The 23,510-nt window shown below is 42.8% G+C and overlaps 2 protein-coding genes across 2 annotated transcripts in view; one reads left to right on the top strand and one right to left on the bottom strand.

Annotated features, from left to right (window-relative positions):
* Positions 1-10,013, top strand: part of LRRC17 (leucine rich repeat containing 17) — a 59,653-nt gene extending 49,640 nt beyond the window's left edge. Inside the window, exon 4 of the mRNA XM_069765122.1 lies at positions 5,232-10,013. Coding sequence (XP_069621223.1) covers positions 5,232-5,635 — 404 coding nt within the window. The 3' untranslated portion in view covers positions 5,636-10,013. The remainder of the gene's footprint in view (positions 1-5,231) is intronic.
* Positions 1-23,510, bottom strand: part of FBXL13 (F-box and leucine rich repeat protein 13) — a 395,640-nt gene that overhangs the window by 149,875 nt on the left and 222,255 nt on the right. Inside the window, exon 9 of the mRNA XM_069765120.1 lies at positions 10,965-11,100. Coding sequence (XP_069621221.1) covers positions 10,965-11,100 — 136 coding nt within the window. The remainder of the gene's footprint in view (positions 1-10,964; positions 11,101-23,510) is intronic.

The raw sequence follows: 23,510 nt of genomic DNA, 5'->3' as shown, positions 1-23,510 counted from the left end.
GTGACATTGGGCCAGGAGGAAAGTGCTGACTTTTTTTTTTTTAATTCTCCATCTTGGGCCAATTCACAATCAATTTTAACATAGAGGAGACCCCTATAAAGGCACAAATCATGTACAATTAGCTTTACAAAAACCAAAACAAGCAGGGAGTGATAATTTGGATATAACTGGATAAACTGTATTTTCCCAGTGAGGGAAATGAAAAGTAATTTGTCAGGTGATTTTTGGGTAGTATCTTAATAGTATCCTGATATACACTGTGTGCAGAATTATTAGGCAAGTTGTATTTTAGAGGATTATTTTTATTATTGATCAACAACTATGTTCTCAATCAACCCAAAAGACTCATAAACATCAAAGCTTAATATTTTTGGAAGTTGGAGAGGGTTTTTTTTTTAGATTTGGCTATCTTAGGAGGATATCTGTTTGTGTAGGTAACTATTACTGTGCAGAATTATTAGGCAACTTAATAAAAACCAAATATATTCCCATCTCACTTGTTTATTTTCACCAGGTAAATCAATATAACTGCACAAATTTTAGAAATAAACATTTCTGACGTGCAAAACCAAACTCCACAAAATTAGTGACCAATATAGCCACCTTTCTTTATGATGACACTCAAAAGCCTTCCATCCATAGATTCTGTCAGTTGCTTGATCTGTTTACTATTAACATTGCGTGCAGCAGCCACCACAGCCTCCTAGACATTGTTCCGAGAGGTGTACTGTGTTCCCTCCCTGTAGATCTCACATTTTATGAGGGACCAAAGGTTCTCTATGGGGCTCAGATCAGGTGAACAAGGGGGCCATGTCATTATTTTTTCTTCTTTGAGACCTTTATTGGCCAGCCACGCTGTGGAGCAGTTGGAGGAATTTGATGGAGCATTGTCCTGCATGAAAATCAAGGTTTTTTTTAATGATACTAACTACTTCCTGTACCACTGCTTGAAGAAGTTGTCTTCCAGAAACTGGCAGTAGGTCTGGGAGATGAGCTTCACTCCATCCTCAACCCGAAAAGGTCCCACAAGTTCATCATTGATGATACCAGCCCATACCAGTACCCCACCTCCACCTTGCTGGCGCCTGAGTCGGAGTGGAGCTCTCTGCCCTTTACTGACCCAGTCTCTGGCCCATCCATCTGTCCCATCAAGAGTCACTCTAATTTAATCAGTCCATAAAACCTTTGAAAAGTCAGTCTTAAGATATTTCTTGGCCCAGTCTTGACGTTTATCTTATGTTTCTTGTTCAAAGGTGGTCGTTTTTCAGCCTTCCTTACCTTGGCCATGTCCCGGAGTATCGCACACTTTGTGCTTTCTGTTACTCCAGTAACAGTTGCAGCTCTGAAATATGGCAAAACTGGTGGCAAATGGCATCTTGGCAGCTTCACGCTTGATTTTCCTCAATTCATGGGCAGTTATTTTGACAATACACGCTTCTTGCGACCCTGTTGGCTATTTACCATGAAACGCTTCATTGTTCGGTGATCACGCTTCAACAGTTTGGCAATTTCAAGACTGCTGCATCCCTCTGCAAGACATCTCACAATTTTGGACTTTTCAGAGCCTGTCAAATCTCTCTTCTGACCCATTTTGCCAAAGGAAAAGAAGTTGCCTAATAATTAAGCACACCTTATATAGGGTTTTGATGTCATTAGACAACACCCCTCCTCAATACAGAGATGCACATCACCTAATTTACTTAATTGGTAGTTGGCTCTCAAGCCTGAACAGCTTGGAGTAGGACAACATGTATAAAAAGGTATCATGAGATCAAAATACAACTTGCCTAATAATTCTGCACACAGTGTTGGGCTTGGGGAGCCCTTTTAGGATATGTAACTTTTTCATCTTTACGTGTCCCCGTTGTGTTCCTGTAAGCCCTGGACAAGTTTATGGTTATGCGCTTGCAAGTCAAGTATATAAATGGCAAATGAATATTAACCCCTTCCCTCGCCCATAATCCCACCCACCCCTTTGCACTGGCGTCACTGATTCTGACAGACTGCCGTGTGCCCGAGAATCGTATCGCAATCCTCAGACTGACCATCGCCTCTCCTGACCTGAGTGACAGCTGCATGGAAATACATGCTGTCACGCTCAAATCAGGAGAGCTGCCTATGCGCATGTAAATGCGAAATTAATATTCACCCTTAGCCCTGCCCATAGTCCCGTCCACCTCTCCCAGCAGCCGTCATTGATTTGGTCAAACTGCTAAATTACTCTCCCGAGGATTGCGATGCTCTCTGACCTGAGAGTGACAGCTGCATAGAAATTCATCACGGTGTCACACTCAGGTCAGGAGAGTAAACTGCCAGCCCAAGAATTGTGGGAGAGTAACTAAGCAGTCTGACTGAATCAGTGACGCCGGCTGGGAGGAGTGGGTGGGACTATGGGCAGGGAAGAATATTCATTTCGCATTTACAGGCGTACCGGCAAGTCAAGCGTATATAAATGCCAAATAAATGTTCACCCCTTCCCCCGTCCATATTCCCGTGCACCCCTCCCGGCTGGCATGACTGATTAGCTGCCGTCAGACTGCTGAGTTACTCACTTGAGGATCACATCGCAATCCTCGGACTGACATCTGCTCACCTGACCTGAGCGTGACAGCATGTATTCCTATGTAGCTGTTACTCAGGTCAGTACGAGGATAGCGATGCGATCCTCAGGCATATGGCAGTCTGACAGAATCGGTGACACCAGTGCAGAGGGATGGGCAAGGTTATGAGCGAGGAAGGGGTGAATGTTCATTTGGCTTTACATACACTTGACTTGCGGACACGAGACAATATATTTGTCCAGGTCTTACAGCAACACAATGGGGGCACATACAGAAACAAAAGTTATATATCCTAGAAGTGCAGCCCAGGCCATATTCCAGGATACTATTAGTATAATACACACAAATCAACTGAGAGATTTTCTTTAAGAGATATGGAAAGCTTCAGGGACCATCTTTATTTAAAGGGAAATTTTCCCATGCTATCCACTTGCTAATGCTTAGAACGTCTTTCAATATTTGCCCTCATATGATTACTGCAGCTGACTAGACATGCAAGTGAATGGAGAGAGAACATGCACAGCTAGTTGGAATGTGACCAGCAGTATGTACAGTACATCGCACATCTACGTTCACATGACCGCTCGATTTCGCTGCCAGTTCAGGAGAATCCAGTATGCGCTCTGTAGTCACATAAAGTGACTGCAGACTTTCATGATAAACCTGGAAAACTGTTTTAAGTTAGTTGGATGCATTTATACAAAGAGCACATGTAAAGATATTTAAAAAAAATATTTAATAAAACACTGTATCATGTCTGATATATGAAGGATAAACAGCTCCTTTGAGAGGCATTTAATGATGATGCTCACCATCATGATGAGGTTTGCTCATTTTATCTAAGTGTTTGAGAAATTTCAGAATTGAGAGTCCTCAGTGGTTGGTACCTTTTAATGGCTAACTGAAAAGATGGTAACAAATTGCAAGCCCCCAAATCTAAGAAGCATCATTGTCAAGAGCTCCCTGTCCTCTCCAACAGCTGCAGGTACCTTTCCTTGCAACCAGAAAAAATGTAAAACCTGTCCATTTATAATGACCACGGACAAGATAAAGATCCCCAATTCACATCAGGACTACAAGATACCAGGTACTTTCAGCTGCGACACTTCTAATGTGGTGTACCTAATTATTTGTACTAAATGTCCAACTGGGGGTCTGTATGTGGGGGAGACAGGGCAGAAACTGAGAACAAGGATGAACTCTCACCGCCATACAATAAGAGAAAAAAGAATGGATCTACCTGTGGCAATAGATTTCTGTCTCCCAAATCATAACATTATGGACATGAAATTACTTGTACTAAAAGGTAACTTCAAATCTCAGAGAGACAGAAGAGTCTGGGAATATAAACTGATGACGACCTTTGACACTCTAACTGCAGGAATGAATGTGTCACACGGATTTATGTCTTTTTACATCAACTAAGGAACTTGCCCATCAGACCATGTGGGGTCACCACAACAGAGACCATAATCACAGGACAATAAAACAATCCTTATCTAAGAATTGGCCCAATATTTATGGACGTAACTGTTTATCACCCATGGTAATTCTGCTTCATGTCACCTGGCTTATCCATGGTTTTTCCCTTTTTTTTTTCTATACTATGTTGTGCATAAATATGTGATTCTTCAGAATTTGTTTTAGTCTTTGCCTGATGAAGAGACGTATGTAGTCTCGAAAGCTTGCAATTTATTACCATCTTTTCAGTTAGCCATTAAAAGGTATCAACCACTGAGGACTCTCAATTCTAAATATTTTTCTATCTACTGGCTAACACGGTAACAAGATATATTTCTTTCCTGTGAGAAATTTCAGAAATTATAGAGATTGTCTGGTGGATAGGTGATAACTTGTAGATTGGTGGGGCTCTGACCACTGGGACCTGTACTGATCAGTAGAATTGGGCACTTTTAGCCTCATTAGAATGGAACAGCAGGGCGAAAGCTCAGTACGCCGCTCTACTAGTTATTGAGGTTACATGGGGCTGCCGAGTGCTTTTTCCAGCACCCCTATAGAGAAAGAATGGAGATTGGACGTCTCTCCTGCCACTTCGTTTCATATTGGGAATAGCAATTTCCTGTAGGGGATACAAATTCCCCATTCTGTCAATCTGTACGGGCTCCAGTGGGCACATCAATCAGAATCAGCTAGTTATCACCTATCATGTTTTCACCACACAGCCCCTTTAAAGGTAAACTGTGATGTCCAGAAACAGTATTTACCTGTAGATATAGGGACAATCTGCAGGTAAATAGTGTTTGAAACCTGTAGCAGCACCTATAGAGAGAAAAAGAAGTCAAAATCACTCCCGACACTGATTGACAGTCAGTTGTGCAGCATGTGTGAGTGAAGAGTAGGCTGTCAATCAAAGTGCGGCAGAGTGATTAGGGCATGCTCACTGTGTAGCGAGCAGTGATTGTAGCAATCCCCTGATACATCACAATGAATGGAAGCAAGCAGATGTAGTGAGAAAAAAACTTCATTTTTTCATAGCCGATGATCCAGTAGGCCAGCTAAACAGAATCATAATACAATTAACCTGCAGATTACCCCTATGTCTTAAGGTAACCAGAAATTCTGGACATGACATCTTCCCTTTAAGGAATGTATGATTCACCAAATATATTAATATTAACCACATTCCTTTTTTATATGTTTTATTTATAGCTGCCTTTTCAGGTCTCCTAAATCTCCATGAATTAGACTTGTCAGAAAACAAGCTCTTCAATTTCCAATATGGGGTCTTGGAAGATTTGTATTTTTTGAAAAGGTTATGGCTTAGAGACAACCCCTGGCGGTGTGACTACCACATTCATTACTTGTTCTACTGGCTAAAGCACCATTACAATGTCAATTACAATGGCTTGGAATGTAAGGAGCCACAAGAGTACAAAGGATGGTTTGTGGGGAAGTATGTTAGGAGTTACTATGAGGAATGTCCAAAAGAGAAATTCCAGATTCATGCAGGGATGGATGAAGAGGAGTGGGAGAAGATTGATGGAGACAAGAAGTACACAACTCAAATTGAGTCGGGAAAAACACGCAGTGTCCTATTAACAGTGTTGACTTAACAGCAACTTTATTACATTTTTTTGATGATCTTTTTTTCTTAAATTCTGCAAGGACTTTTCTATAAAGATTATTGCAGTATAAGATGTATGATTTCTGTGTAAGAGGTTATTTAGCCCTAGCCTACTAAACAGTAGGCTAGGGCTAAACTGTGCCTCAAAGGAGATAAAACTATGAAATGACTATGTGCTTTACCTATCTGGGACTACCCAAATAACTATTAGGTTGTATATGTACTGTTATTGATGACTTGTTTGTATTATCTAAGTTGATGTAACTTCCTGATCAAGGAAAAAAAAAAGTTGTTGTTCTAGCGTCTGGTACAATAGTTATTTCTTTATTTTAAGCTTGGCTGTGATAAAGGAACGCACGTGAGCGTTCAAAACGCGTCTTGCTCCCTTGCCCTGACTATGCAACCTTTGTAATTTTTGTACATTTTTAATGGACTTAAAATAAACAAAGAACTATTTTACCAGACTCTGGAACAACAACTTTTGTTTCCTTGAGCATATTATCTGGTGTGGATCCACCTGGTTCCGTGCAAGCTGGACTTCATGTACTAGGTGAGCTGGCTTTCTCTTTACTACATGTAAGTTCCTGATAACTAGACCCACAACGAAAGGTGCCCCGGGGTAAAAATGGACTTGTCGTTCCTGTGCCATCAAATAAAGGGAATCTGTCATGTTGAAAGTGGTATCTTATCAGGATGTTATAGAGCAGGATGAGCTAATCAGATTGATATACAGTTTTTGCAAAATTCACATTTTCTTTATCCCTATTATTTGCATGCATATGCATTCAGTGGGCAGTCCTGTTCAGTGATTGACAGTCTTCTCTGTATATCTCAAGAATAATTTATAGTTTGGAAAAATATGGAAATAGGTTAGGGATTACAAACACAAAGGAAACAAATGAGGATACAAAATGATTAATATACAGGCATCTAAAATCGAATGGTTTCTACACAGAAGTACATTTATTGTTGTTTATTAACCAGGTATTAGTACTTTTAAAAGTGTGGATAGGTGCCAAGTCCTGCCGGAGGACTAAATTTCCATCTCCAAAAAGCAAAAAGCTTGTCAGCAGAGGGAAGCATGAAGTGCTCTAAAATTTCCTGTTAGACTGCTGCGCTGACTTTGGTCTTGATAAAACAGAGTGGACCTATACCAGCAGATGACATGGCTCCTCAAACCATCACTGATTGTGGAAACTTCACACTAGACTTCAAGCAGCTTGGATTGTCTGTCTCTCAACTCTTCCTCCAGACCTTGATTTCAAAGGCCTAGTGTGAAGTATTCCTATTGTCAAGAGAAAGATGAGAGACACCCGACCCAACAATGCAGACAATATGAAGGCTGCTATCAAAGCAACCTGGGTTTCCATAACACCTCAGCAGTGCCACAGACTGATCGCCTCCATGCCATGCTACATTGTTGCAGTAATTGATGCAAAAGGAGTCCCGACCAAGTACTGAGTGCATTTACTGAACATAAATTTCAGTAGGCCAACATTTCGGATTTTAAAATAATTTTTTCAAGCTGGTGTTATAAAGTATTCTAATCTACTGAGAAAATGACTTTTGGGTTTTCATTGGCTATAAGCCATAATCATCAACATTAACCCCTTCATGACCTTGGGATTTTTCGTTTTTTCGTGTTCGTTTTTCACTCCTCTCCTTCCCAGAGCCATAACTTTATTATTTTTCCGTCAATTTGGCCATGTGAGGGCTTATTTTTTGCGGGACGAGTTGTACTTTTGAACGACATCATTGGTTTTAGCATGTCGTGTACTAGAAAACGGGAAAAAAATTCCAAGTGTGGTGAAATTGCAAAAAAAGTGCAATCCCACACTTGTTTTTTGTTTGGCTTTTTTGCTAGGTTCACTAAATGCTAAAACTGACCTGCCATTATGATTCTCCAGGTCAGTACGAGTTCATGCACACCTAACATGACTAGGTTATTTTTTACCTAAGTGGTGAAAAAAAATTCCAAACTTTGTTAAAAAAAAAAATAAAATTGCGTCATTTTCCGATACCCGTAGCGTCTCTATTTTTCATGATCTGGGGTCGGTTGAGGGCTTATTTTTTGCATGCCGAGATGACGTTTTTAATGATAGCATTTTGGTGCTGATACGTTCTTTTGATCGCCCGTTATTGCATTTTAATGCCATGTCGCGGCGACCAAAAAAACGTAATTCTGGCGTTTCGCATTTTTTTTCTCGCTACGCCATTTAGTGATCAGGTTAATGCTTTTTTTAATTGATAGATCGGGCGATTCTGAGCGCGGCGATACCAAATATGCGTAGATTTGATTTTTTTTTTTTTTCATTTATTTTGATTGGGGCGAAAGGGGGGTGATTTAAACTTTTATATTTTTTTTTATTTTTTTCACATTTTTTTAACTTTTTTTTAAACTTTTGCCATGCTTCAATAGCCTCCATGGGAGGCTAGAAGCAGGCATAGCACGATCGGCTCTGCTACATAGCAGCGATCATCAGATCGCTGCTATGTAGCAGAATTGCAGGTGTGCTGTGAGCGCCGACCACAAGGTGGCGCTCACAGCTGCCGAGGATCAGTAACCATAGAGGTCTCAAGGACCTCTATGGTTACTACAGTATTCTGAAGCATCGCCGACCCCCGATCATGTGATGGGGGTTGGCGATGACGTCATTTCCGGCCACCCGGCCGGAAATGGTAGTAAAATGCCGCTGTCTGCGATTGACAGCGGCATTTAACTAGTTAATAGGTGCGGGCAGATCGCGATTCTGCCCGCGCCTATTACGGGCACATGTCAGCTGTTCAAAACAGCTGACATGTCCCGGCTTTGATGCGGGCTCACCGCGGAGCCCTGCATCAAAGCAGGGGATCTGACCTCGGACGTACTATCCCGTCCGAGGTCAGAAAGGGGTTAACAGAAATAAACACTTGAAATACATCACTCTGTAATGACTGTCTAATATCTGAGTTTCACTTTTTGTATCTGAAATAAATTAACTTTTTGATGATATTCTAATTTTGTGAGAAGCACCTGTATATTGTCCAAACCTGCCAATTTCAGTGGGAACAAACCACCATAGAAGGTGTATAAAGACATCCTGATTCTCCATTGACAGCAGATGTTGAGAGACATTAGTTAAGTGATGGGTGAACATATTCGGATAACGTCTTATCAGAGCACGCTTGGGTGCTATCCGAGTATCTTGGGCATGCTCGTATATTATGTCCAAGTCCCAGTAGCTGCATGATTTGCGGCTGTTAGACAGCCTGAACACATGTGGGAATTCCCTAGCAAAAACAATGTCCAAGATACTTGGATAGCACCCAAGCGTGCTCAAATAAGACGTTATCCGAGTATGTTCACCCATCACTAATGAGAATCTTTTTTTTCACTCAGGGAGATAAGCGGTTACTAGCAATAAGCCCCTCTCCCTACTGAGAACGTATGCATGCTCTATTGTGTCAATCATGCACGTGCATGGGAGGGCCAGGTGAGAACGAGTATACGGACAACAGCAATGTAATGTCTTTGCCAACCTAACACATGAGTAATATGAGACAAACAGTTGGTATTCATTTCATCCACACAAAAAAAAATTCTTACTGACATCTACAAAATAAACCTATATGGACATAAAAAATAATAATACCTCGCAAATTCTCATCTCCTACAGATGAACAGAATACAGCTCGTAAAACACATAATTCAGACACCTATTTTTTCCGTTTGAATGTGCCCTTTGAGGGAAGATGACAAGAAGCAGTGGGGTAAGCTGCTGTCAAACACCGTATGTAGAAATGGTAGAAATCAAGGCACTGGCCTAGAAAATCTAAGAAATCCTTTTCATCTGAGAATGGATACTTGAGGCTGTCTGACAACCCCCATTACCGTTGGAGTGGGAAATCTTGCCGGCAGGATCTTTAGAGACACATCCAATGTCTATGGGAGCTTATACCTTTCCGTATTGTTCGTGCTATCTGTTCGCTGGTATTTTTAACATTTGCAACTTAACTGCATTTAATCTTTATTTTACAAGACGGCTATGAGTATCCAGAGGTTGTCTACACACAATAAATCACATACGGCTGTATTTGAGGGAAGGAACAATAAAATCCTACAGCTATTTAAAGAATCAATAGTTTATTACAGTAATTGTATATATATTAATAAAATGTGTATATGAGATTGTTAACTCTGTAATATACAGTTTTCCATGCTGTAAACTATGCAAGAACACAAACCAGTGTCATGTACTGAAACAGGAAATTACCGTACATTCTGGCATATGTATTAAATGTTTTGCTCTGTATTATCAGCATTACCAGTGCTTTTGTGACTTTTAATAAAACCATATTTTTTTTTCTATTAAATTAGTTTTTCTTTTTTACTTTGTGACATAATAATATGAAATTGACATTTTCAGATTCTACAGAATCACTATAAAACTTTGGCCTAAAACAAATTAGCAGCTTTATTTTATGAGCGAATATATGGACCGATGCATAAGATTTGTGGTTTATGGAACGTCCTGAATTTGACGAGGGGAGGTCATCACATTACATCACGATTCCGTCCCACCATAGCTTTGTCAGAGATGGTTGAAAATAGTGTGAAAACAACAAAACTCACTACATTTTTGTGTAGCCGCACATTGTGTGATTTTTCACAGATTTTTACGTCAGTTTTCTGGCTTAAAAGCTTTGATGAATTGAGGCCATAGTGTATATTCTAATATATTAACATATTTCAAATTTCCAATTTTTGAGTGACAGCTCTGTATTTATAGAAGGTTTTTTTTTTAATGAATCCTCAATAATGATCTATAGGTTAAATTATAAGTAGCAGATTGGCAGCCCATGACAATGATCCGTTTGAAGGGTCCACCAGGAACAAGTGATCTCCACAACCAATTGTTGAAATGAGCCCATGTACATACATGCTGTACACTTAGTGACCGCGCTACTGGGCATTGCTTCATCGTTCCATCACCCCAATGGGACATCGTTGAAATACCCAACACATGAGCGACTATACTTACAGGTAACTGAGCAGTGTAAACATTGATGTGACTGAAGGGCTCACACAACGGTTACAGCCCCTTCAAACAAGTGACAGAGGTGACTCCCGAGTCCCACCCATCTATTGTGATCCTTCAAAACCCCTTTGAGGATAATTATGCACAAGAGTAATAATAAAACTACTGCAATAATGCAAACTTCAATAGTGTTACTTCCATTGTAAAATCCCTATCAGTTCACAAATAATTTATGACTTTTTATGCTTACAAAAACATTTATAACATTTCTAAAAATGGTAAGATAAAAAATACTCCTACCAATGCCTTTATAGGTAGACCAGTGCAGAGTGGAACATCTGCGGAGATTTAAACGTATGACGTATGGACGACACTTCCGTAAGATGTTGATTACAAATTTGTCTTGAATGCGATGTCTTACTGAAGAGAAATCAATCTGCAAATTAATAAAATCAGAAGTTCAACTATCATTCTGTGATCACATTGCTTCCCAGCAAGCCAACTTCTTGATTGCGAGGGGGGAGTTTTTTTATACTTTACAAGTACTTTAAATGCCAACAGATTGGTGGGGTTTTGGCTATGTAGAGCACCACTGATCACTTAAGAGACCCCCAAGAAGTGTGCAGCACAGGAGACAGGAACGCACAGTTCCAGCCTGAGCACCAAGAGCAGAGTACGGATTCAATAGAAAGAGTCTAAGCTTTCTACTGAATCCATACCCTGTGAGCCTACAAAATTTATAAAACTATTGGAAGTTGATTTACTCTTTTAGTTTGAGCAAAATAGTGTGTATGAGGAGCAATTTAAGCTTATATATATGTTTCTTTGGGGAGGGAAGGTTTGTTATTTTCTTACACTTTTTATCAGTCTTGAATCTATGATCACTTGGTTGCATATGCAAGTCTATTGTACAAATACTTGTGCCCTGTAGAGCCCAGCCAAAGAAAGAGTGTTATAGAAGTAGTATTATGGCAGAAGCATTTAGAAGACACCTGGTTGCTATGGAAAAACATTGGAACCCATGCAATAGCAATTAATGGGGGGCTGCTGGTCTATGGAGTTAAAGCAGCCATGTTTAAGGCACTATGACACTATCATGCTTGACAGCAGCACTTGAAGGATTTAACTGTTGCGATCAAAGCGTAAACATAGCTAGCAATATGAATGGTGACAGTCGCCGTGGGTTTACATTTTGCATAGATTATAATTTTTTTTAATTGTTCATCTGGTTGCTCTTTGCCCTCCTCCTCCCTTCTCTCAGTGTTAGAGATAGCAACGGAGGGTTGCAAACAGATTTCTACAGAAATGGGAAAAATACAGTATATTAACCTCTTAGTTACAGAGCCAATTGGTACTTAATGACCGAGCCAATTTTTGCAATTCTGACCACTGTCACTTTATGAGGTTATAACTCTGGAACGCTTTAACGGATCCCGCTGATTCTGAGGCTGATTCTGAGTCTGTTTTTTCGTGACATATTGTACTTCATGTTAGTGGTAACATTTCTTTGATATTACTTGCGATTATTTATGAAAAAAACGGAAATATGGCGAAAATGTTTAAAATTTTGTAATTTTCAAACTTTGTATTTTTATGCCCTTAAATCAGAGAGATATGTCACGAAAAATAGTTAATAAATAACATTTCCCACATGTCTACTTTACATCAGCACAATTTTGGAAACAACATTTTTTTTTGTTAGGGAGTTATAAGGGTTAAAAGTTGACCAGCAATTTCTCATTTTTACAACACCATTTTTTTTTAGGGACCACATCACATTTGAAGTCATTTTGAGGGGTCTATATGATAGAAAATAACGAAGTGTGACACCATTCTAAAAACTACACCACTAAGGTTCTGAAAACCAAATTCAAGAAGTTTATTAACCCTTTACGTGCTTCACAGGAACTGAAACAATGTGGAAGGAAAAAATGAACATTTAACTTTTTTTTGCAAACATCTTAATTCAGAACCATTTTTTTTATTTTCACATGTGTAAAAACAGAAATGTAACCATAAATTTTGTTATGCAATTTCTCCTGAATACGCCAATACCCCATATGTGGGGGTAAACCACTGTTTGGGCGCACGGCAGAGCTTGGAAGTGAAGGAGCGCCGTTTTACTTTTTCAATGTAGAATTCTCTGGAATTGAGATTGGACGCCATGTCGCGTTTGGAGAGCCCCTGATGTGCCTAAACAGTAGAAATCCCCCACAAGTGACCCCATTTTGGAAACTAGACCCCCCATGGAACTTATCTAGATGTGTGGTGAGAACTTTGAATGCCCAAGTGCTTCAGAGAAGTTTAGAATGCAGAGTCGTGAAAATAAAAAATATATTTTTTTTCCACAAAAAAGATATTGTAGCCCCCAAGTTTTTATTTTAACAAGGGTAACAAGAGAAATTGGACCGCAGAAGTTGTTGTCCAATTTGTCCCGAGTATGCTGGTACCCCATATGTGGGGGTAAACCACTGTTTGGGCGCACGGCAGAGCTCGGAAGGAAGGAGCGCCGTTTTGGAATGCAGACTTTGATAGAATGGTCTGCGGGCGTTATGTTGCGTTTGCAGAGCCCCTGATGTACCTAACCAGTAGAAACCCTCCACAAGTGACCCCATTTTGGAAACTAGACCCCCCAAGGAACTTATCTAGATGTGTGGTGAGAACTTTGAATGCCCAAGTGCTTCACAGAAGTTTAGAATGCAGAGTCGTGAAAATAAAAAATATTTTTTTTTTCCACAAAAAAGATATTGTAGCCCCCAAGTTTTTATTTTCACAAGGGTAACAGGAGAAATTGGACTGCAATAGTTGTTGTCCAATTTATCCCGAGTACACTGATGCGCCATATGTGGGGGTAAACCACTGTTTGGGCGCACGTCAGAGCTCGGAAGGGAAGGAGCGCCGTTTTGGAATGCAGACTTAGACAGAATGGCCTGTGGGTGTTATGTTGAGTTTGCAGAGCCCCTGATGTACCTAAACAGTAATAACCCCCCACAAGTGACCCCGTTTTGGAAACTAGACCCCCCAAGGAACTTATATAGATGTGTGGTGAGAACTTTGAATGCCCAAGTGCTTCACAGAAGTTTATAATGCAGAGTCATAAAAATAAAAAAATAAAAAAATTTTCCACAAAAAAGATTTTGTAGCCCCCAAGTTTTTATTTTCACAAGCGTAACAGGAGAAATTGGACCCCAGAAGTTGTTGTCCAATTTATCCCGAGTACGCTGATGCCCCATATGTGGGGGTAACCCACTGTTTGGGCGCACGGCAGAGCTCAGAAGGGAGGGAGCACCATTTGACTTTTTGAGCGCAAAATTGGCTGTGGTGTTTGGAGACCCCCTGATGTACCTAAACAGTGGAAACCCCCCAATTCTAGCTCTAACCCTAACCCCAACACACCCCTAACCCTAATCCCAACCCAATCCATAATCCTAATCACTAACCCTAACCATAATCACAACCCTTACCCCAAAACAACCCTAATGTCAACCCTAACCATAACCCTAATCAAAACCCTAAATCCAACACACCCCTAATCCTAATCTCAACCCTAACCTCAAACCTAACCCTAATCCCAATACACTCCTAATCACAACCCTAACCTTAACCCTAATCCCAAACCTCACCCTAATCCCAAGCGTAACCCTAATGCCAACCCTAACCCTAATCCAAACCCTAACCCTAACTCTAACCCTAACTTTAGCCCCAACCCTAGCCCTAACTTTAACCCCAACCCTAACTTTAGCCCCAACCCTAACCCTAGCCCTAAGGCTACTTTCACACTTGCGTCATTTGGCATCCATCGCAATCCGTCGTTTTGGACAAGAAACGGATCCTGCAAATGTACCCGCAGGATGCGTTTTTTGCCCATAGACTTGTATTGCCGACGGATCGTGACGGATAGCCACACGTCACGTCCGTCGTGCACTGGATCAGTGTTTTGGCGGACCGTCAGCACAAAAAAACGTTCAATGTAACATTTTTTTGTACGTCGCATCCGCCATTTCTGACCGCGCATGCGTGGCCGTAACTCCGCCCCCTCCCCAGGACATAGATTGGGCAGCGGATGCGTTGAAAAACTACATCCGCTGCCCACGTTGTGCACAATTTTCACAACGTTCATCGGTATGTCGGGCCGATGCATTGCGACGGCCCCGTACCGACGTAAGTGTGAAAGAAGCCTAACCCTAAATTTAGCGCCAACCCTAACCCTAAATTTAGCCCCAACCCTAACCCTAAATTTAGCCCTAACCCTAGCCCTAACTCCTAGCCCTAACCCTAGCCCTAACCCTAACCCTAGCCCTAACCCTAACCCTAGCCCTAACCCTAATTTTAGCCCCAACTGCTCTTCTCCTGCCGGCCGGCAGATGGAGACAGATGGCGGGCGCACTGCGCATGCGCCCGCCATTTTCTTTTCCCCAGAAGATGCCGGCGGCCAGGAGGAGCAGCAGGAGGACCCAGGGACACCGGTGAGTATGATAGGGTCCCCGAATCCCCCTATTTCTCTGTCCTCTGATGTGCGATCACATCAGAGGACAGAGAATTACACTTTGCTTTTTTTTTTTTTTTTTTTGCGGTCGCCGGTAAACAGTTAATTACCGGCGATCGCAAAACAGGGGTTGGTAAAACCGACCCCGATCATGCTCTTTGGGGCCTCGGCTACCCCGGCAGCCGAGACCCCAAAGATTCCCCCGAGGCCGGCCGGCGGGCGCACTGCACATGTGCCCGCCATTTTGAAGATGGCGGCGCCCACCGGGAGCCACAAGGAGCAACGGGGGAGATAGGTGAGTATCGGGGGGCGATCGGGGACCCCTTTTCTCTGTCCTCTGATGTGCGATCACATCGGAGGACAGAGAAATTAAAAAGAGATCGCGTTTTTTTTTGTTTTTTTTTTTGCGATCGCCGGTAAACGGTTAATTACCGGCGATCGCAAATGCGGGGTCGGTACAAAACCCCCCGAATCATGTTCTCTGGGGTCTCGGCTACCCCCGGCAGCCGTGACCCCAGAGAAAATCCGACTCTGGGGGGCGCTATTTACTTTTTCCACAGCGCCGTTATAGCCACAGGCTATAAAAATGAAGAACAGCAAATGAAAAGTGAAATAATTGCAAGATGGATAATAGAAACTGTGCTTATATATGAGCAGAGCAGACAGCAGCACTTTGGATACAAGCAGTGCTGTCACCCAGCCTATATTTAGTTTAATTGCCAACAAGATAAAATAGTGAGAGATGTTAGAGCAAGCCTCCTATATATTGAGCCTGGGGAAGCATTTATGCAGGGGTTAGCATTTATGTACATTTAATCGAAGTACATTTATTCAAAGTATCTGGCAGTTATACCATGGCAGTTAGACAGGGCAGGAGACAGGTAAGACAATTAAACAAACCAATTCCCTGTACATCTGGACCACAACAAATATTTACCATATGCATTTGTATAATTTATATTCTGGCTGCTGCATTCACTCATATCCACCGTCCTTGCACTAACTCTTTACATTCCATCCATATCGGCCCCTCAGTCCTCTACTCTCCTATGTATAGATTGCTAAACTGCTAAGATCCATTCAGTCCCACCATCCAAAACAAGAGACGGTCTCACAAATCACTTAACCATCTGCTCACTCTTTCTATCCTCCTTCTCCTAGTCACAGGAGATATCTCTCCCAACCCCGGCCCCCATGTTATAGTAAGACAAACCCCTCAACTGCTACACTCAGAAACCCCTCAAATCTCATTAATATTCCCTGCATGCCTTCTGTCTCTTAATTGTGCCCTCAGGAATTCTCGCTCAGTGTGTAATAAAATCTCCTTCATCCATGATTTCTTCCTTTCTGATTCTCTTAACCTACTGGCCCTTACTGAAACCGGGATCCAGCAAGCAGACACCACCGCTGCTGCTCTCTCATTTGGTGGACTACACTTTTCTCGTACCCCAAGATCAGACAACAGAGCAGGTGGAGGCGTTGGTCTGCTCCTATCACCCAAATGTACTTTTCATGTTATCCCTCAAGTACCCTCACTTGTCTTCCCTTCTTCCATGCTGTCAGTCTCTACATCCCCTTCTCCATGCGAGTGGCGGTGGTGTATCGTCCTCCGGGCCCCTCCCATCAGTTCCTAGATCACTTTGCCACCTGGCTTCCACATTTTCTCTCCTGTGACATCCCTACCCTCATCATGGGTGATTTCAACATCCCCATTGCTTTCCCCTCTCCTCAGTTGCTATTCACCTTTTATCTCTAATCTCCTCTTTTAGCCTTCGCAGCTTACTAACCCTCCTATGCATAAAGATGGAAATCCCTCTACTTGGTCTTCTCCTGGCTTTGCTCAGTGGAGGATTTCACAAACTCTACCACTCTCTGACCACAACTTTCTTTCATTCTCTATCAAGAACTGCCATCCCGCTCTGGTCACCCCCACTTTCCACACTTATAGAAACATATATGCCATTAACACCCAGAAACTTATGAAGAACTTGCAGTCATCATTGGCCCCCATCTCCTCCATCTCATGATCTCATGTCCTGATTCTGCACTCAAGCATTATAACGAAGCACTGCAAAGTGCCCTGAGTGCCCTGGATGAAGCTGCACCTCCTATACATAGAACAACTTGGCACAGACAGTGACAACCATGGCACACACTGCAAACATGTTTCCTACAGTGGTGCTCCAGGTGCGCTGAGCGTCTATGGAGAAAAACCAATCTACCCAAAGATTTCATCCATTATAAGTTTATGCTTAAAACATACAACTCTGCCCTTCACCTATCCAAACAAACCTATTTCAACACCTTCATCACTTCACTATCGAATAACCCAAAGTGTCTCTTTGACACTTTTCATTCCCTCCTCAACCCAAATGGTGCAGGCCCAAACCACGGATCTCCGCGCTGACGATCTGGCCAATTATTTTAAAGAAAAAATTGACCATATCCGACAGGAACTTATCTCCCAATCCCCTCATATCATGCACTGTCCTCCCTCCCCTACTACATCTCGCTCACTCTCTGATTTTGAACCAGTCACAGAAGAAGGAGCAATCAGGCTCCTCGCATCTTCTCGCCCTACCACTTACACTAGTGACCCCATTCTGTCACATCTCCTCCAGTCCCTTTCCCCCACTGTCACCACTCACCTAACAAAAAAATTCAACCTCTCTCTCTCTTCCGGTATCTTTCCCTCCTCATTTAAGCATGCCATCATACATCAATTACTTAAAAAGCCATGCCTTGACCAGAACTACCCTGTAACTATAGACCTGTCTCTAATCTTCCCTTCATCTCTAATCTCCTGGAACACCTGGTCCACTCTGTCTTATCCGCTATGTCTCAGATCACTCTCTTCTCGACCCTCTACAATCTGGTTTCCGCTCTTTACACTCTACTGAAACTGCCCTCCCCAAAGTCTCTAATGATCTACTAACATGTCATGATCCCAATGGCAGGGGATCACAAAAGGACAAGCCCAAAAACAAAACAAGCTCTAGGGTGATGGAACCTGAGCTGACCGCGATCCTGAACCTAAACACACAACTAGCAGTAGCCGGGGAACGTGCCTACGATGATTCCTAGACGTCTCGCGCCAGCCGAAGGATTAACTTCCCCTATAAGAAGAAACACAGACCTCACTTGCCTCCAGAGAAACACCCCACAGAAATAGCAGCCCCCCACATGTAATAACGGTGAAATGAGAGGAAAGCACATACGTAGTTATGAAAATAGAATCAGCAAAAATGAGGCCCGCTAAAGCTAGATAGCAGAGGATACAAAAGTGAACTGCGCGGTCAGCGAAAAACCCTTAAAAAAAAAACCATCCTGAAATTACTTGAACTCATGTGCCAACTCATGGAACATGAGGAGTAATTTCAGCCCACTAGAGCAACCAGCAGCAAGGAATCACATATCTGCAAGCTGGACTAAGACAAAAAGTAAGCAAAACGTGGAACAGGAAAATCAAAACTTAGCTTGTCCTGAAGATAACAGACGCAGGGAGCAGAGGTAAAAAGACACGCTGATTACATTGCTAGCCGGCGAGGAAATGACAAAAAAGCCAGGTTAAATAGGAAACTCCCATAACCTGATGGAACAGGTGGACACCAGAGACCGCAGAGAACACAAGTCACCCAGTACCATCAGTAACCACCAGAGGGAGCCCAAAAACAGAACTCACAACAGTACCCCCCCCCTTGAGGAGGGGTCACCGAACCCTCACGAGAACAACCAGGGCGACCAGAATGAGCCCTATGAAAAGCACGGACCAAATCGGCAGCATGAACATCAGAGGCAATCACCCAAGAATTATCCTCCTGACCATAACCCTTCCACTTGACCAAATACTGGAGTTTCCGTCTGGAAACACGAGAATCCAAGATCTTCTCCACAACATACTCCAATTCACCCTCCACCAGCACCGGAGCAGGAGGCTCAAGCGAAGGAACGACAGGTACCTCATACTTCCGCAACAACGACCGATGGAACACATTATGAATAGCAAACAATGCCGGGAGATCCAAACGAAACGACACAGGGTTAAGAATTTCCAAGATCCTATAGGGACCGATGAACCGAGGCTTGAACTTAGGAGAAGAGACCTTCATAGGAACAAAACGAGAAGACAACCACACCAAGTCCCCAACAAGAAGTCGAGGACCCACGCGGCGACGGCGATTAGCAAACTGCTGAGCCCTCTCCTGGGACAACTTCAAATTGTCCACCACATGACTCCAAATCCGATGCAACCTATCCACCACCATGTCCACTCCAGGACAAATCAGAAGGCTCCACCTGACCACAGGAAAAACGAGGATGAAACCCCGAATTACAAAAGAAAGGAGAAACCAAGGTAGCAGAACTAGCCCGATTATTAAGGGCAAACTCGGCAAGCGGCAAAAAGGAAACCCAGTCATCTTGATCAGCAGAAACAAAACACCTTAAATAAGTTTCTAAAGTCTGATTAGTTCGTTCCATCTGGCCATTCGTCTGGGGATGGAATGCAGACGAAAAGGACAAATCAATGCCCATCTTAGCACAGAACGTCCGCCAAAATCTAGACACAAACTGGGATCCCCTGTCAGAAACGATGTTCTCCGGAATGCCATGCAAACGGACCACGTTTTGAAAAAACAGAGGGACCAACTCAGAGGAGGAAGGTAACTTAGGCAAGGGTACCAGATGAACCATCTTAGAAAAGCGGTCACACACAACCCATATGACGGACATTTTTTGAGAGACAGGGAGATCCGAAATAAAGTCCATGGAAATGTGCGTCCAAGGCCTCTTCGGGATAGGCAAAGGTAACAACAATCCACTGGCCCGAGAACAGCAAGGCTTAGCCCAAGCGCAAACTCCACAAGACTGCACGAAAGAACGCACATCCCTCGACAAGGAAGGCCACCAAAAAGACCTGGCCACCAAGTCTCTAGTACCAAATATTCCAGGAGGACCTGCCAACACAGAAGAATGGACCTCGGAGATGACTCTACTGGTCCAATTATCCGGAACAAACAGTCTTTCCGGCGGACAACGATCAGGTTTATCCGCCTGAAACTCCTGCAAAGCACGTCGCAAGTCTGGGGAGACAGCCGACAAAATCACCCCATCCCTAAGGATACCAGTGGGCTCAGAATTTCCAGGGGAGTCAGGCACAAAACTCCTAGAAAGAGCATCCGCCTTCACATTCTTTGAACCTGGCAGGTATGAAACCACAAAATTGAAACGGGAGAAAAGCAGTGACCAACGAGCCTGTCTAGGATTCAGACGCTTGGCAGACTCAAGGTACATCAGATTTTTGTGATCAGTCAAGACCACCACACGATGTCTAGCACCCTCAAGCCAATGATGCCACTCCTCAAATGCCCACTTCATGGCCAAAAGCTCCCGATTACCAACATCATAATTCCGTTCAGCGGGCGAAAATTTTCTAGAAAAGAACGCACATGGCTTCATCACTGAGCCATCGGAGCTTCTCTGTGACAAAACCGCCCCCGCTCCGATCTCGGAAGCATCAACCTCAACCTGAAAAGGAAGCGACGTATCTGGCTGACGCAACACAGGAGCAGAAGAAAACCGGCGCTTAAGTTCCTGAAAGGCCTCCACAGCCGCAGGAGACCAATCAGTAACATCAGCACCCTTTTTAGTCAAATCCGTCAAAGGCTTAACAACACTAGAAAAATTAGTTATGAAGCGACGATAAAAATTAGCAAAGCCCAAGAACTTCTGTAGACTCTTAAGAGATGTAGGCTGCGTCCAGTCACAAATAGCCTAAACCTTGACGGGATCCATCTCAATAGTAGAAGGGGAAAAAATATACCCCAAAAAAGAAATCTTCTGGACTCCAAAGAGACATTTAGAACCCTTTACAAACAAAGAATTGGCCCGCAGGACCTGAAACACCTTCCTGACCTGCTGAACATGAGACTCCCAGTCATCAGAAAAAACCAAAACATCATCCAAATACACGATAATAAATTTATCCAGATATTCACGGAAAATATTGTGCATAAAAGACTGGAAGACAGAAGGAGCATTAGAAAGTCCAAAAGGCATCACCAAATACTCGAAATGGCCCTCAGGCGTATTAAATGCGGTTTTCCACTCATCACCCTGCCTTATCCGCACAAGATTATACGCACCCCAAAGATCAATCTTAGTGAACCATTTATCCCCCTTAATGCGAGCGAACAAATCAGTCAACAATGGCAAAGGATACTGATATTTGACTGTAATCTTATTCAAAAGACGATAATCTATGCAAGGCCTCAAGGAACCATCTTTTTTGGCCACAAAAAAAAAACCTGCTCCCAAAGGGGACGAAGATGGACGGATATGTCCCTTTTCCAAGGACTCCTTAACATAATTCCCCATAGCAGTATGCTCTGGCACTGACAGATTGAACAAACGACCTTTAGGGAATTTACTGCCAGGAATCAAATCTATAGCACAATCGCAATCCCTGTGAGTAGGAAGCGAACTGAGCTTAGGCTCCTCAAAAACCTCCCGATAATCAGACAAAAATACCGGAACCTCAGAAGGAGTAGATGAAGCGATAGAAATCGGAGATGCATCATCATGAACCCCCTGACATCCCCAGCTTAACACAGACATTGTTTTCCAGTCAAGGACTGGGTTATGAGTTTGTAACCATGGCAGACCAAGCACTAAGACATCATGTAAATTATACAGTACCAGGAAGCGAATCACCTCCTGATGAACAGGAGTCATACGCATGGTCACTTGTGTCCAGTACTGAGGTTTATTCATAGCCAAAGGTGTAGAGTCAATACCTTTCAAAGGAATAGGAACTTCCAGAGGTTCCAGACTAAACCCACAGAGATTGGCAAATGACCAATCCATAAGACTCAGGGCAGCGCCTGAATCCACATAGGCATCGACGGAAATGGATGATAATGAACAAATCAGCGTCACAGACAGAATGAACTTAGACTGTAAAGTACCAATGGCAACAGACTTATCAACCTTTTTTGTGTGTTTAGAGCATGCTGATATAACATGAGCTGAATCACCACAATAAAAACACAATCCATTTTTCCGCCTATAATTTTGCCGTTCACTTCTGGACTGAATTCTATCACATTGCATTATCTCAGGTGCCTGTTCAGAAGACACCGCCAAATGGTGCACAGGTTTGCGCTCCCGTAAACGCCGATCAATCTGAATAGCCATAGTCATGGACTCATTCAGACCTGTAGGCGCCGGGAACCCCACCATAACATCTTTAATGGCCTCAGAAAGGCCATCTCTGAATTTTGCAGCCAGAGCGCACTCATTCCACTGAGTAAGCACCGACCATTTCCGAAATTTCTGACAATATATTTCTGCTTCATCTTGCCCCTGAGAGAGAGCCAATAAAGCTTTTTCAGCCTGAATCTCTAGGTTAGGTTCCTCATAGAGCAAACCCAATGCCAGAAAAAACGCATCCACATTGAGCAACGCAGGATCCCCTGGTGCCAATGCAAATGCCCAATTCTGAGGGTCACCCCGCAGGAAAGATATAACAATCTTGACCTGCTGAGCAGGGTCTCCAGAGGAGCGAGATTTCAAGGAAAGAAACAACTTGCAATTGTTCCTAAAATTCAGAAAACTAGATCTATCTCCAGAAAAATACTCTGGGACAGGAATTCTAGGTTCAGACATAGGCGTATGTACAACAAAATCTTGTATATTTTGAACCTTAGCAGCAAGATTATTCAGGCTGGAAGCCAAACTCTGGACGTCCATGATAAACAGCTGAGGTCAGAGCCATTCAAGGATTAAGAGGAGGAAAGAAGCAGTCAAGCTGCAATTAAGGCTAGGCAGCAAACACTGAGGAGGGGGGAAAAAAAAAAAAAACTTCCTCAGACTACTTTTCCTCCTACTTCAGCCAAAACGATGACCAATTTTTTCTGGCCGGCTATACTGTCATGATCCCAATGGCAGGGGATCACAAAAGGACAAGCCCAAAAACAAAACAAGCTCTAGGGTGATGGAACCTGAGCTGACCGCGATCCTGAACCTAAACACACAACTAGCAGTAGCCGGGGATCGTGCCTACGATGATTCCTAGACGTCTCGCGCCAGCCGAAGGATTAACTTCCCCTATAAGAAGAAACACAGACCTCACTTGCCTCCAGAGAAACACCCCACAGAAATAGCAGCCCCCCACATGTAATAACGGTGAAATGAGAGGAAAGCACATACGTATTTATGAAAATAGAATCAGCAAAAATGAGGCCCGCTAAAGCTAGATAGCAGAGGATACAAAAGTGAACTGCGCGGTCAGCGAAAAACCCTTAAAAAAAAAACCATCCTGAAATTACTTGAACTCATGTGCCAACTCATGGAACATGAGG

This window comes from Ranitomeya imitator, chromosome 4, assembly GCF_032444005.1.
Source record: "Ranitomeya imitator isolate aRanImi1 chromosome 4, aRanImi1.pri, whole genome shotgun sequence".
Taxonomy (NCBI): domain Eukaryota; kingdom Metazoa; phylum Chordata; class Amphibia; order Anura; family Dendrobatidae; genus Ranitomeya; species Ranitomeya imitator.
This window is presented reverse-complemented; position numbering and strand designations above follow the sequence as displayed.